Source organism: Dermochelys coriacea, chromosome 3, assembly GCF_009764565.3.
Source record: "Dermochelys coriacea isolate rDerCor1 chromosome 3, rDerCor1.pri.v4, whole genome shotgun sequence".
NCBI classification, from domain to species: domain Eukaryota; kingdom Metazoa; phylum Chordata; order Testudines; family Dermochelyidae; genus Dermochelys; species Dermochelys coriacea.
Genome location: NC_050070.1, coordinates 208,870,186 through 208,885,022, shown reverse-complemented (window position 1 = coordinate 208,885,022; position 14,837 = coordinate 208,870,186). Strand labels below are relative to the sequence as shown.

The following is a 14,837-nucleotide window of genomic DNA, read 5'->3' as shown; positions in this document are numbered from 1 at the left end:
GGACGTGAAGGCCTGGCTGCCTCCTGGCGCACGGGGGGGGCTGGCCCTGGCCCAGCTCAGAGCCCCGCCCGTCACCGTGGTGGTGCTGCGGGGTCTGTCCGTGGAGCCCAGCGCTGTGAATAAAGCCTGAGAGCCCGGCCTGCGTGTGGCTTGTGTCGGGGGGGCGGGGAGGGACGTGCCTGAGGGGACCGCTACGGGGGCCACACAACGGGCCTCGCCACGCGCGCCGCCCCCTCGCGCCTCTCCCGCCCAACTGTCGCGCCTCGCCCTGCCCTTCAGCGCATGCGCACCTGCCCGGCGCCAGGCGCCTTTCTCCCCGCCCAAGTGTCGCGCCCCGCCCGGCTCTTCAGCGCATGCGCACCTGCCCGGCGCTAGGCGCCTGCCTCCCCGCCCGCGCATGCGCGAAGCCGTCTCGCTCGCCGCCCTCTGTGACGCGACGCCGGGGCCGGTTGCCTGGAGGCGAGGCGGGGCCTGGTCCGGCCGCGTGGAGCCTAGCTCGCGTGCGGGGTTGCCGGGCGTTCGGGAGCCTCCTGGGGTGAGTTTGGGCCGGGGTTCCTGCCCCCGAGAGCGAGCGCCCCTCCCTCCCCCACCCCCGCCCGATGGTCGGAGCGCTCGTGCCGGGCCCTGACCGCCGCTCCGGGAGCGGGAGGAGTTCGGTCCCGCCGCAGAGCCCCAGCCGGTCGGGCTTCTCCCGCACAGCCGCGGGCCGGCCCCTGCAGCGTGCTCGGGGCCTGTCCCGAGCCGGCTGGAGGGCTGCGTGCGGGTGGGCGGCCGATCCATGACACTGTCTGGCAGAGAGACAAGGGGGCGTGGGGTGAGGTGTTATTTTTCATCTAAGTTGGTCCAATAAAAGATATGATCTCGCCTTGCCTCTGTAATGCCCTGGGAACAACAGGGCAACCACAGCACTGGGACGAACATAATTGTTGGGGGGAAAGTCTTTGCAAAAGGAAATCATGCCTCACCACTCTACTAGAATTCTTTGAGGGGGTCAACAAGCATGTGGGCAAGGGGGATCCAGTGGGTATAGTGTACTTAGATTTTCAGAAAGCCTTTGGCAAGGTGCCTCACCAAAGGCTCTCACGCAAAGTAAGCTGCCATGGGATAAGAGGGAAGGTGCTCTCATGGATCAGCAACTGCTTAAAGATAGGAAACAAATGGGTAGGAATAAATGGTCAGTTTTCAGAATGGAGAAAGGTAACTAGTGTCCCCCAGCGTCTATACTGGGCCCAGTCCTATTTATCCTATTCATAAATGATCTGGAAAAAGGGTAAACAGTGAGGTGGTGAAATTTGCAGATCATACAAAACTACTCAAGATAATTAAGCCCCAGGCAGGATGCGAAGAGCTACAACAGGATCTCACAAAACTGGGTGACAGGATAACAAAATGGCAGATGAAATTCAATGTTGATAAATGCAAAGTAATGCACATTGGAAAACATCATCTCAAATATAGATTATCTAAATTAGCTATTACCTCTCAAGAAAGAGACCTTGGAATCATTGTGGATAGTTCTCTGAAAACATCCATTCAGTGTGCAGCAGCAGTCGAAAAAGCAATGTTGTGCATCATTAAGAAGGAATAGATAATAAGACAGAAAATATCCTATTGCTGCTATATAAATCCATGGTACGCCCACATCTTGAATACTGCGTGCAGATGTGGTCGCCCCATCTCAGAAAAGATCTATTGAATTGCAAAAGGTTCAGAAAGGGCAACAAAAACTATTCAGGGTATAGAACGGTTTCCATGTGAGGAGAGATTAATAAAACTGACTTTTCAGCTTAGAAAAGAGACGACTAAGGGGGGATATGATTGAAGTCTATAAAATCATGACTGGTGTGGAGAAAGTAAATGAGGAGGTGTTATTTACTCCTCAACACAAGAACTAGGGGTCAGCAAATGAAATTAATTAGCAGCAGATTTTAAAACAAACAAAAGGAAGTATTTCTTCACACAACGCACAGTCAGTCTGTGGAACTCCTTGCCAGAGGATGTTGTGAAGGCCAAGACTATAACAGGGTTCAAAAAAGACCTGATAAATTCATGAAGGATGGGTCTCCATCAATGGCTATTAGCCAGGATGGGTAGGGATGGTGTCCCTAGCCTCTGTTTGCCAGATGCTGGGATTGGGCAACGGGGGATTGATCACTTGAGGATTCCCTGTTCTGTTCATTCCTTCTGGGGGACATGGCATTGGCTGCTGTCAGAAGACAGGATGCTGGGCTAGATGGATTTTTGGTCTTACCCAGTATGGCTGCTCTTGCGTTCTTTTGTAAAACTGATTGTTTATTGCAGTTGGAGGCTGTGTGGAAGCAGTGAAAGTCTCATGATGTGGCCACGCCAGGACAGGCCTGGGAACAGACCCAGAAAGAATGTTTCCTCTTTGGAAAAGGAGTGTCTCGGGCGATGCAAGGCAAAGGAAAGCACCAGCCACAGAGACTGTGGAAGAAAGCGCTCAAGACACCATCCTTGGTGCTAAGCTTGTCACTGCTCAGAAGCAACTACTGGAGAGTTCAAGTAGCATAGCTGGCATTTCTGGAGAGTACAATCATGACACTAAAAAGCCTCGGCTCCTGCAAGGAGAGAGTGCCACTGACCAGGGAGCTGTCAGTGAGGACTCTGAGGACAGTGATGGCAATAGCAATTACAGTGATTTAGAGGACTTCTCAGGTGATGATGATGATAAGACAGGTAGCGGAACCTCTGGCAGCAGTGATGAAGAGCCATGTGCTGGGGGAAAAGACATCTCAAAATGCAGAACTACCCCAGAGAGTGATACGAAGAGAGGTAAACACTGATAATGGGAAGTGTTTAATAAACTGTGTTTCAGTGTGACCCATCAGCGGTTCTGAAATCTTGTTTCCATGCTGACTCCTGCTTTTCTCTTTGACGTGCTCCTATCTCACAAGTACATCTACCATGGTTCAGGGCATTCACACAGCTATATTTTTGTTGGCATAATTTCATGTTAGCCTGTTGATGCTTTGCACCCTGCCAGGTACATGCGTTTCATGCTGCCTCACTAACTGGTGCCCGGGTAGAGGATGTGGATGCGTTTTCAATTGCAGCATGGTATATTGAGATGTCCTTGGGGACAGAGACCTGGGAAGTAGGATGACTGGCTAATCCAGTTGCACAGAGCTGGTCAGACCAGCCTGTCTGCAGTAGACACTTCTTGTTACAACCCAGTTATAGCCTGACAGGCAGGTTACAACCCAGCTCCCCAGCATGGTCAAACTGTGGAGTAAACTGTTACAACCTGGTTATAAACTTGGTAAAAATCTGTAGAATGGATAAACCCTTAGGCTGGATACCAGGAGCTATGTCCTAATGGTGTAGAATCTTTAAGGATGTAGCCTAAGGGAAACATTTGAAACCTTATTATCTGAGTCACTTAAAACTGGACAAAACCTTGGAGAGTCTCTTGTAGAGAATGTTGCCTCATTGACCTGAGGATGGATTGGAGCTGAAATAATAAGCAATTTGAAAGTCGTGTGCAATGCGTGAGCTCCTAATTCACTATTTGTCTTTCCTCCCCACCCACACCAACCTCATGAGTTGAATTTGGGATGGGAAAATGACTTATAATTTTTATCTGAGCTCTTTAGGTAGAATGAAACACCCAAAGGTTTCTGCATTAATTTCCATGTGAAGTCAGTGACATGGGACAGTAGCCGACATTCTGCCACCAAGTGCCTGAAACCCATAGTTGATGTCTGTGAAGTCTTCCAGTGTGGATTAGCTAATGAACTGTGAAAACTAGGACAATTCCAAAGGATTGGGGTGGTGTATGCAAATATGATCTCAGCCTTCAAAAGGCTCCTGGCAAATGCCACCCATATATCTAATTTAAGTCTGAGTGAAATAATGGGACAAATAATAAGGAAAATAACCTGTAAAACATGTGGGTCAGTGGTGTCAAACACAGAGCCCCCATGATGTACTTGGGGCTGCATGGTATATTTAGATTGTGAAGAATAAGTTTTAATTAAAAAAACGAAAGCTTGGAGCCTGCTCGGTTTTGATAATAACCTTCCAATGTGAATCAAGGAATAAGCAGATGCAGTTTTGTCTTCCTGAGCCTGAAACAGTAGCTTTGTGAACGTCTCTGTTGCCCATTTATTTAATTGGAGTGGTAACACTAAAGCTTGACGATATGACTCTATAAGATCTGCTCTAGGAATTATTTGGGGGGAGTTCTATGGCTTGTGTTATACAGGAAATCAGACTGTATGATCTTGATGGTCCCTTCTGGCCTTGGAATCTACGAACCTATGAAATGTCAGCATTAACTGTTTTGTTACCGATCATTTTAGTAGATGCAGTGAAGAGAATAGGAGGGGAGCAAAGCCAGTGGGGTTGTGGAATTGTGAAGAATTGTTGCAGGGAAGAAGATGCAGAAGGGACATAAAGAGAAAAGAGGAATTAGGAAGGAGGGTGGGAGTGTTGGTACTAAGATGAATATATTTTCTTCTGAGTGATGCTGAATGCAACGAGAACCAAACAGGCAACAAATATAGATAACTAAGTTACTTATGACAAAAGCCAAATTCTACTCTTCATGTCTGCACCAAGTTCTGCATCTTGGCAGGGAGTCACTAGATGACCATTGTGGTCCCTTCTAGCCCTAGGTTTCTATGAAGTTCCCATTGACATCAGCAGAATTCTCACTGTGAATTGAGGATAGTATTTAGTCTTAAATGTATACCCCTGCCAGCAATTAAAAATTGAATTAGCCTTTCTCCCAGAATGCTTGACACCCCTGGTTCAGGGTATCAGAGCTGTGAGCAAGAAGCAGCATGGAGGATTTATAAAGAAAAAATAATGCCTGACAAACTTTTTTTTTAATTTACTACATTAGTGGGCAGTAGGAATGATACAGATGTGATATCTGATATTTGTATTCAGAACCAAATTTTCTAAAGCGGTGCTTAAATTTGCATCTGAGTTACTGCCATGCATCTGAGTGTCTGCCTGAATGCACAGTTATAGGATTGCATCCTCATGAAGTCAAAACCCCCCAAATGAGATTGGATAAGGTCCGATGCTATTGCATGGATTAAAAGCTAGCTGATTCACCACCAAACCAAGCTTAATTGTACATAGTAGCATACTGAGTTAGAGAGGTGTTTAATGAGTTCTGCAGGGACAGGTGTTAGGTTTTATTAAACATATTTATTAATGGATCTGAAGGAGGGAATGGAAAGCACATAAATGAAATTCAGATGATATTGAACTAGGAGGTGGTATGAACATAATGAAGATAATAATAGAGAGGGCTCTAGAGAGATTAGAAAGGTGGCCAAAAGAAAAGGCATGTTAACACACAGATGTTCAGTGTAAGGTAGAAACCTGGAAAGCAGTGATGCCAAGATATTTAGGGGTGTTAGTGAACAGCAAGTAGCCAAAATCAGAATGATCACTTCATCTCTTGCCTTCATTTCCTTTACTGAAATGTAAAATCCACTTCTTCCACCTAACCTCCCAAAACCAGATCCAATGAAATACAACAAATACTGAAAACACCTTCTTGGCTGGGGGTGGGTGGGGGAGAGGCAAGATTGTCAGGTGTCGTAGAATTTGTAAGGCAGTGAGATGATAAAAGAACTGGTGTGATAGAACTGTAATAATGAATCATAGAATCATAGAATATCAGGGTTGGAAGGGACCCCAGAAGGTCATCTAGTCCAACCCCCTGCTCAAAGCAGGACCAAGTCCCAGTTAAATCATCCTAGCCAGGGCTTTGTCAAGCCTGACCTTAAAAACCTCTAAGGAAGGAGATTCTACCACCTCCCTAGGTAACGCATTCCAGTGTTTCACCACCCTCTTAGTGAAAAAGTTTTTCCTAATATCCAATCTAAACCTCCCCCATTGCAACTTGAGACCATTACTCCTCGTTCTGTCATCTGCTACCATTGAGAACAGTCTAGAGCCATCCTCTTTGAAACCCCTTTCAGGTAGTTGAAAGCAGCTATCAAATCCCCCCTCATTCTTCTCTTCTGCAGACTAAACAATCCCAGCTCCCTCAGCCTCTCCTCATAAGTCATGTGCTCTAGACCCCTAATCATTTTTGTTGCCCTTCGCTGTACTCTTTCCAATTATCCACATCCTTCTTGTAGTGTGGGGCCCAAAACTGGACACAGTACTCCAGATGAGGCCTCACCAGTGTCGAATAGAGGGGAACGATCACGTCCCTCGATCTGCTCGCTATGCCCCTACTTATACATCCCAAAATGCCATTGGCCTTCTTGGCAACAAGGGCACACTGCTGACTCATATCCAGCTTCTCGTCCACTGTCACCCCTAGGTCCTTTTCCGCAGAACTGCTGCCGAGCCATTCGGTCCCTAGTCTGTAGCGGTGCATTGGATTCTTCCATCCTAAGTGCAGGACCCTGCACTTATCCTTATTGAACCTCATTAGATTTCTTTTGGCCCAATCTTCCAATTTGTCTAGGTCCTTCTGTATCCTATCCCTCCCCTCCAGCGTATCTACCACTCCTCCCAGTTTAGTATCATCCGCAAATTTGCTGAGAGTGCAATCCACACCATCCTCCAGATCATTTATGAAGATATGAACAAAACGGGCCCCAGGACCGACCCCTGGGGCACTCCACTTGACACCGGCTGCCAACTAGACATGGAGCCATTGATCACTACCCGTTGAGCCCGACAATCTAGCCAGCTTTCTACCCACCTTATAGTGCATTCATCCAGCCCATACTTCCTTAACTTGCTGACAAGAATGCTGTGGGAGACCGTGTCAAAGCTTTGCTAAAGTCAAGAAACAATACATCCACTGCTTTCCCTTCATCCACAGAACCAGTAATCTCATCATAAAAGGCGATTAGATTAGTCAGGCATGACCTCCCTTGGTGAATCCATGCTGACTGTTCCTGATCACTTTCCTCTCCTCTAAGTGCTTCAGGATTGATTCTTTGAGGACCTGCTCCATGATTTTTCCAGGGACTGAGGTGAGGCTGACCGGCCTGTAGTTCCCAGGATCCTCCTTCTTCCCTTTTTTAAAGATGGGCACTACATTAGCCTTTTTCCAGTCATCCGGGACTTCCCCCGTTCGCCACGAGTTTTCAAAGATAATGGCCAAGGGCTCTGCATCACAGCCGCCAATTCCCTCAGCACTCTCGGATGCAATTCGTCCGGCCCCATGGACTTGTGCACGTCCAGCTTTTCTAAATAGTCCCTAACCACCTCTATCTCTACAGAGGGCTGGCCATCTCTTCCCCATTTTGTGATGCCCAGCACAGCAGTCTGGGAGCTGACCTTGTTAGTGAAAACAGAGGCAAAAAAAGCATTGAGTACATTAGCTTTTTCCACATCCTCTGTCACTAGCTTGCCTCCCTCATTCAGTAAGGGGCCCACACTTTCCTGGCTTTCTTCTTGTTGCCAACATACCTGAAGAAACCCTTCTTGTTACTCTTGACATCTCTTGCTAGCTGCAGCTCCAGGTGCGATTTGGCCCTCCTGATATCTTTCCTACATGCCCGAGCAATATTTTTATACTCTTCCCTGGTCATATGTCCAACCTTCCAACCATATCAATGGTTAGATATGAGAAGTAACAGCTTAAAAAGGCTTTGTGGTGCTTGAATGCACAGAACACAATGAGAGTTTATGAACTTATATAGAGTTATGGTCACTCATAAGGAGAATGGCCATACTGGGTGAGACCAGTGACCATCTAGCCCAGTATCTGTCTTCTGACAGTGGCCGGGTGGGAGTGAACAGAACAGGAAAATATATCGAGTGATCCATATAGAGTCATCCAGTCCCCGCTTTTAGAAGTCAGAGACTTGGGGACACCTGGAGCATGGGATTGTATCCCTGACCATCTTGGCTAATAGCCACTGATGGACCTACCTTCCAGGAATGTATGTAATTCTTTTTTAAAAAATCCAGTTATACTGTGTTAGGAGTCCCAGAACCTTCACCTTTCCCAGCAACTGGATCTGTGTGTTGTAGTTGGCGTCTAACTTGGGGTATTGCTCTTGGATAATGAGTCCATTCCTTTGAGGACAAATTGGTAAGGGAAATAACAAAAAACAATTCAAGGTGGTGGTTGTCACAGAACAGCTGCAGATGGTGGAGCACTGCTTCTGGGCCCAAGGAACAAGCACTAACTGGTGAGATTGCATCGTAATGAAGAATTGGGATGATGAGCAGTGGTTACAAACCTTTGGATGCAAAAGGCCACATTCCTGCATCTGGTTGCCCCAACCATCCAGTGCAGTAACATCAGAATGAAGCTATACTGACATTTGAGAAGCAACTGGTGATCACATTCTGGAAGCTTGCAATGCAGGTTGCTTAGTGGTCAGCAGGAAATCATTTTGGAGTTCGAAATCCACAGTGCGGGCCAGAGTCTTGTAGGATGTTCCCAAGGGCGTTCCCAAACTGCAATAGGATGAAAGACTGCATGCTCATTCCTATTTTGGCCCCAGCCCTCTTTGCCACAGAGTACATCAACAGAAAGGCCTGCTTTCCTGTGGTTATGCAAATGTTGATGGATCACGAGGGACATTTCACAGATATCTATATGGGCTGATCGAGGAAGGTGCATGCCCCCGACATCTTTAAGAACACAGGATTGTTCAGAAAGTTACAAGCAGCGGGATTCTTTCCCAACCATCAGACTACTATTGACAATGTGGAAATACCAGTAGTGATTTTGGGGTTCCCAGCCTACCACTTACTCCCTGGCTCAGAAGTCGTACACTGGCCACCAAAGAAAGATTCAGCTACTGGCTGAGCAGAAAGACTGATAAATATGCTTTTGGTAGATTGAAAGGACATGGGCATTTGTTTATCCACTAGATTGGACTTCAGCGAGAGGAAAAAAAATGCAATGGTTATAGCTACCTGTTGTGTCTGCATAATATCTGTGGTGGCAGAGGCAGAGAAGCTGCCAACAGGGTGGAGGGCTGAGGTGGAGCGGCTGTCTAAGTTTGAACAGCCGGACACAAGTCTGTTGTGAGAGCTCAGTGTGGAAGTGTGTGGTTGAGGGAGGCTTTGAAAGATCATTTAACGGACAGCCACATTAGCGTTCTGGACTGGACTGTTCTGTGGGCCTGAAGCTTTGGGTGCTGCTAGGAATTGTGTAGTGCTTGCTGTCCATGTGTAACTAACTCTGTGTGTACTAAAGCTATGAATTAAGAGGTGCTTGTCATACATTTTAGAAATGACTGCTCATTTATAAGTACCGTGTGCTTTAAGTACCACTGTGCATCCAGTGATGTGTGTTGGGAACTAATAAAGATCATTTTATTTAAAAAAAAAAAAAATGTATTGAGTGGCATAATCAGGGCAGGAAAAAACTGTGCAAAAACAGGGAATGCAGTATAAACTTTAACATAAATTAACAGAATGGGACTGTGAAATTGGAAAGGTAGCAAACATTTCTATGCATTTCAGTGCACAAACGTAGTTCATTGTGGCTACTGATTCACCTGCATGGTTCTCACAGGTCAGTGCATGTGAATCTGTGTTTTTTCTTGCACCTCCTGGCATGGAGTGGCAGGGTATGGTGTGGCCCATAATGCTGAGGGCGGGGGGCAGGTAGGGAACTGCTAGCATGGAGTTCTTTAAGGACTGCAAAGGGCCGGGAGTCTGGCAGGTTTGGACAAGTAGGTTGGACAGGGTCTGCAGCATTTGTTTGCTATCTGAGAAGACCCATTATGTCCTGGTGCATCTCCCAGTCCCACTGCATGGCTCTACTGCGTGGTACGTTATAACTGGGAAATTACACTGTTTATAGCCTCTGAGGAGAAAGCAAAGCAGGAGGTCTGACTTCCTGGGGAACTCCTGTGCAACCTGTAAAACTCTGGTTAGAGTGGGGAAGGGAGGTGGGTCTCTGCCGAAGGGAAGTGACTGCTGAGGGGCAGAGAGCCTGGAGTGGATGCCCTTACCTGGATTATGACAGAGAAATGCATGCGCAGTTGCCCTGAACTTTGACTAGGCAAAGAAATTGTTTTTTTTGTTTTTTTTACTGAAATAGAAACAGGAGTACTTGTGGCACCTTAGAGACTAACATTTATTTGAGCATAAGCTTTCATGAGCTACAGCTCACTTCATCGGATGCATAGAATGGAACATATAGTAAGAAGATAGATATACATACAGAGAACGTGAAACAGTGGGGTTACCGTATACACTATAATGAGAGTGATCAATTAAGGTGAGCTATTACCAGCAGGAGAGAAGAAGAGAAAAAAAAACCTTTTGTAGTGATGATCAAGATAAACTTCAATAAAGACACTTAAAGTAATTGAATCTTCTGTGTCAGGGCGTCCTCTGTTAATGGGGTTAGGCAGGAATTTGCATGTAGTTGAACCAGCTTTGTTAGGTTTTTTTTTTTTTGCTTTCTGAAGCAGAAAGTTGCCAAGGCAGGATAACTGACTTGATTGACCAATGGTCTGATCCAATGTGACAATCTGAGCATGGAATGTACTGTTTGGGCTGCATGTTCAGAGGCTTCGTGTCATGCACAGGGAGGTGATTGCACTGGCCAGATCACATCAGGAATATTGTTAGTTCCAGACACTTAATACCATGAAGAATTCAACGGCTATATATGTCTAGCCTACTAAGGGGAGGGTAAATGTCTTGACTATTTTAAAGGTGTAACAGGAGGAAGAGGAACTGTTTGGGGGTGTAACTAGAGGTAATGGGCTAACAGGCATACCATCTACTTGAAATTCACATATCTGTCTGAAAGTTTTACATGTGGTTTGCAAGTAACGTGTAAAATCACTGCCACTGAAGGATACTAGAGAGAGATTTGTGTTTTTCTTGGTTTTGTTTTCATACTGTGCATTTGCGTGCACTCTAGTCATTTTTGAAGTTTCCCTTGTTTGTGTGGGTCTCTTATACAGCAGCTGGGGGGAGAGAGAGAAAACATGTTATATGATAGAAAACGGTTTGTAAAAACACACTGAGTGGTATCTGGTAGGGGTAGGACCTGAAATCATGACCTTTTTTTTTTTTTTTAAATAAACCAGAGTTCATGTTATATCCCTAAAAGAAAGGGGACGTTAGGGGCTGAGTATCAGGAGAACACGTCTCAGTGCAGTGTGTTAGCCTCTGGATATTGTGAGGCTACATCACCTGGGACACTTAAACCTATAGTAGAAGAAGTCCTTGAAAATGAGCAATAGGAGCAGTTCTGGGCTTGGTATGGGGGTGACTGGCTGGTGTCTGGTGGGCTGTGATAGACAGGAGGTCAAGACTAGGTGATGTATTGGTCTTTTCTGGCCTTTAACTCTATGACTCTGAAATGAGTGGACTTGACAGCTTTTTCCTAACCCTTTCTGAGAAATCTTTGAATGCAAAGGTAAATGATTTCCTATGTAAAAAGACTCCAGAGCAGTGTGAGAATGAGCTGAGTGTAACCCTGCAAGGAGAGGACTAGGATTTGGGGAGTCTCACTGCAGCCAGGGTCAGGATGGGGTGGTGACACGTCAGAGATTGGCAATGCAGTTAATACGAGCCCACTGAAAGAGGAGTCTGAATGCCTCTTGTGTGCTTTGATGACCAGGTTGAAAACCTTGGAGTGGCCTCCTGGGCCGTCTGATGATCTGGCAGGGAGAAGCTAAGGAGGGGGTCTTCACAGTCTCTGCGTTGGGAGGGAATGGTAATGCTTCATGGGATGGCTGTGAGGGAGAAACCCAAGAAGACAGTCTGACTTGCTGGCTGTCCCTGTCCTTGGGGGTGGAAGTGTTTTGTGAGTGGAGGCACCTCAGCTGCCCCGTATCCCTTGTACGGGGGGATTCCAGCACATCGGGTGTAAACGCAGAAGTGTGTGTCTGGCATTTGAGAGACTGAGAGTCCCTTTTTGTTTTCTCTTTCCCAGAACTATCCTTACTGTCTTTTGAGGAACTGCTGCAGCTGCGGAACAGTGTTGGAACCAAAGCATATCAGCAGATGACTAGTGGGAAGAAGCCAGTGAACCATACAAAACTAGGACAAAGCAACGGCCCAGCAAACAGGGGTAAAGATGTTCCAGAGCCCTTTCTCTGCAGACAGAAGTGTAGGTATGTGCTGCCTCATCCAGTGCAAGCATGATGAGCGTCCCTCAGAGTGTCTTCTGTGCCAGGCAGGTAGATCAGACCCTCTAGCATGGCACACAAGAGATCCTTTCTCATAATGTTTCCTTTGGGGAATGATCCATCCCTTGCCACTTGCCATCCATGACTTTGAACTTCCAAAGTTGCCCACTAGCAAAAGCGTTTCAGTATAGCTCTTAGTTCATAACCAGCACTTCCTGCTGAGACACTCATCCTGCCTTCATCTTGTTATCCTTACTGCAGGTGCTTTGCAGCCCCTCAGATTGAGAGATGCATTTACACTTCCCATGCACACCTTTTGTTGTCTCTTCTGAGCTGTCCATAGTTCTCTTAAATCTTAACTTAGTCCATCTGGTCACTGAAGTGAGCTGTAGCTCACGAAAGCTTATGCTCTAATAATTGTGTTAGTCTCTAAGGTGCCACAAGTACTCCTTTTCTTTTTGCGAATACAGACTAACAGCGGCTGCTACTCTGAAACCTGTCATTCTCCTTATGGTTTTCTGAATTCCTTCCAGCTTGCCAATATCTTTCTAGTAACAAGGTGCCCACAGCTGAGCACATTATTCCAACTACAGTTAGAGCTATCTGAAGAGGGGCTATCCTTCCTGCTCTGTGGCCAGATGTAGCCCAAAATTGCTTTTTCCTCTCTGCAGCCTCTCACAGCTGCATTTTTTCCAAGTTGAATTTCCTCTTGTTAATTTCGGTCCATATTTGTCAGCACTGATATTCACAGCTCTGCCCAGCTGAATATATTGCTGGGGTGTCATCATGTGATGATTAAAATGGAGATATGAAATTAAGACAAGACCTAAACAGATTGCTACAGTCCCTCACCAGACATCTCGCCCCAGCTTATACATTGCCATGTGTCATTACCCTTTATTCGTGGTCCTGAAGCCAATTTCACTCCGCATAAGTGTCGTTTCCAACATGATTCAAACAGACTGCCTCCCCGCTCTGTTCATCAGCATTCTTCATCTAGTTCTAAACCTCAGATGAAAACCTCTCTTCCCCCTACAGGGATGATGAGAATATTCTGTATTTCTGTTTAGCCTTCTACCTGAGGATCTTGGAGCTTTACAGACAATCCAATACCCCTCATAAACATCTGTGCCTCTGCTATGATGGGGTATTTATCTCTAGTTATTGCTAACGCTCAAAAGCCTTTGAGGAATGCTTCATGCAAATCCCCCAGGCTGCTAAAGTCCCTGGTACTGTTTGTGTTTTGAAAGGAACCTTCCTAAAAGATCTGCCAGGGAAATCCATCAGAGGTCTGTTGATTACAGTGGAGCACTGTACAATGAAGTGCTGAGCACTTATTCAAAGGGCAGCAGCCATTGCCAAATTACCGGTCATGAAACAAAAGAAATGCACTGAGCAGGGCTTGAAAAATGTGCAGTTAGGAGAGAAAGTGTGGGGATCTCCAGGGAGCTGCTGGGCAACACCATGGTGAGGAGCCCACGGCTGGAATGTGGGGATAGTGCTGGTGCTCCTAGTAGGGTACTGTCATTAGACCGCGTGGGGGCATTTCCTCTCTTGTTTGCCGATGGCTAGGGAATGTCTGAATTTGATAGATGCCAGATGGGGGATGTCCTTCTCTCTTCCAGCAGGGAGATCATTACTCTCTGTTCTCTCCCTCACCCCCCAACATGCCTGTACGCCTCCTGTCTGTCCAGGGCTGCAGGGACTGCTACTCTTTTCTTCATGCATACCCCCATTTATTTGCATCCTCTCTTCTTGTGAATAGCTCCAAATCCTGCCTCTGCTTTTGGGAGAAAGTACTGTCTGAGCTGCAGCAAAGCAAAATTGACCTGACTTTGTTAGTGTCACTGTCTGAACGTTGTCATATTTGGATTTCAGGAAAGCATTTGATGCAATGTCTCAAAATTTGACCTTACTGTGGCATGCAACCATTGTTTACACTCTTTCTGATTTCGGTCAAAGGATAATGGTACACGTCAATGTATGACATTGAGGGGAGGTGTCCCGTGAGAGATGCCTGCCGGGATTGGGAAATGGTCCAGTCTAATTTACAAACATCTTCAGAGAGACTAAACAGCACTCATGCGGCTTGCTGATGATACTGAATTGGGGAGAACCTCAAATACCAGTGAGGACAGAACTGATACAGAGGGAGCAAAGGTGATTTGAAAAACTACAGTAACTCCTCACTTAACGTTGTAGTTATGTTCCTAAAAAATGCGACTTTAAGTGAAACCATGTTAAGCGAATCCAATTTTCTCATAAGAATTATGTAAACGGGGGGTTAGGTTCCAGGAATTGTTTTTTTGCCAGACAAAAGGCATTGTATATATTTTAAACAGGCAATTTAATATTACAGTCATCATTGCTGAGTATGAAGTTTGGTTGAGGTGGTGGAGTCAGAGGGTGGATTGTCTGGCTGCTCTCCTTGCTGAACTTTCTGAACTCGAAAAAACACATCTAGAGATTGTTTTTCTTTCCTTTTTTTTCTTGGTAAATTTCTTATAGCAAGTCTTTAGATGATCAACTCCCCTATCACTTTGGAGCTGCGTTCCCTGTCAGGATCGTCATCGGTCAGGATTTGCAAGCCAGCTTCAATCATTTGTTTGGAGGTGCCCCTGCTTTACCATACACAGGCACAGCTCACTGGCCCTGGAGATAAGGCAGGCAAGGAGGCTGAAGGTGCTGCAGGCTAGAGAAGCACGCTGGGCAGCAACAGTGGCAGCTTCCCCTACTCTGCAAGCACCAGGAGCTGGGGGGCTCAACCCTCAG

At 46.2% G+C, this 14,837-nt stretch overlaps 1 protein-coding gene across 2 annotated transcripts in view; it reads left to right on the top strand.

Moving 5' to 3' along the window:
• The first annotated feature begins 376 nt into the window (after positions 1–376).
• RRP36 (ribosomal RNA processing 36) overlaps positions 377–14,837 on the top strand; it is a 28,469-nt gene continuing 14,008 nt past the window's right edge. Inside the window, exons 1-3 of one of the 2 annotated variants that reach the window (XM_043512372.1) lie at positions 377–535; positions 2,302–2,793; positions 11,870–12,007. In XM_043512372.1, the coding sequence (XP_043368307.1) occupies positions 2,379–2,793; positions 11,870–12,007 (553 nt within the window). In that variant the 5' untranslated portion in view covers positions 377–535; positions 2,302–2,378. Of the gene's footprint in view, positions 536–2,301; positions 2,794–11,869; positions 12,047–14,837 lie in introns of both variants that reach the window. The other variant, XM_043512371.1, reaches the window with a different exon arrangement.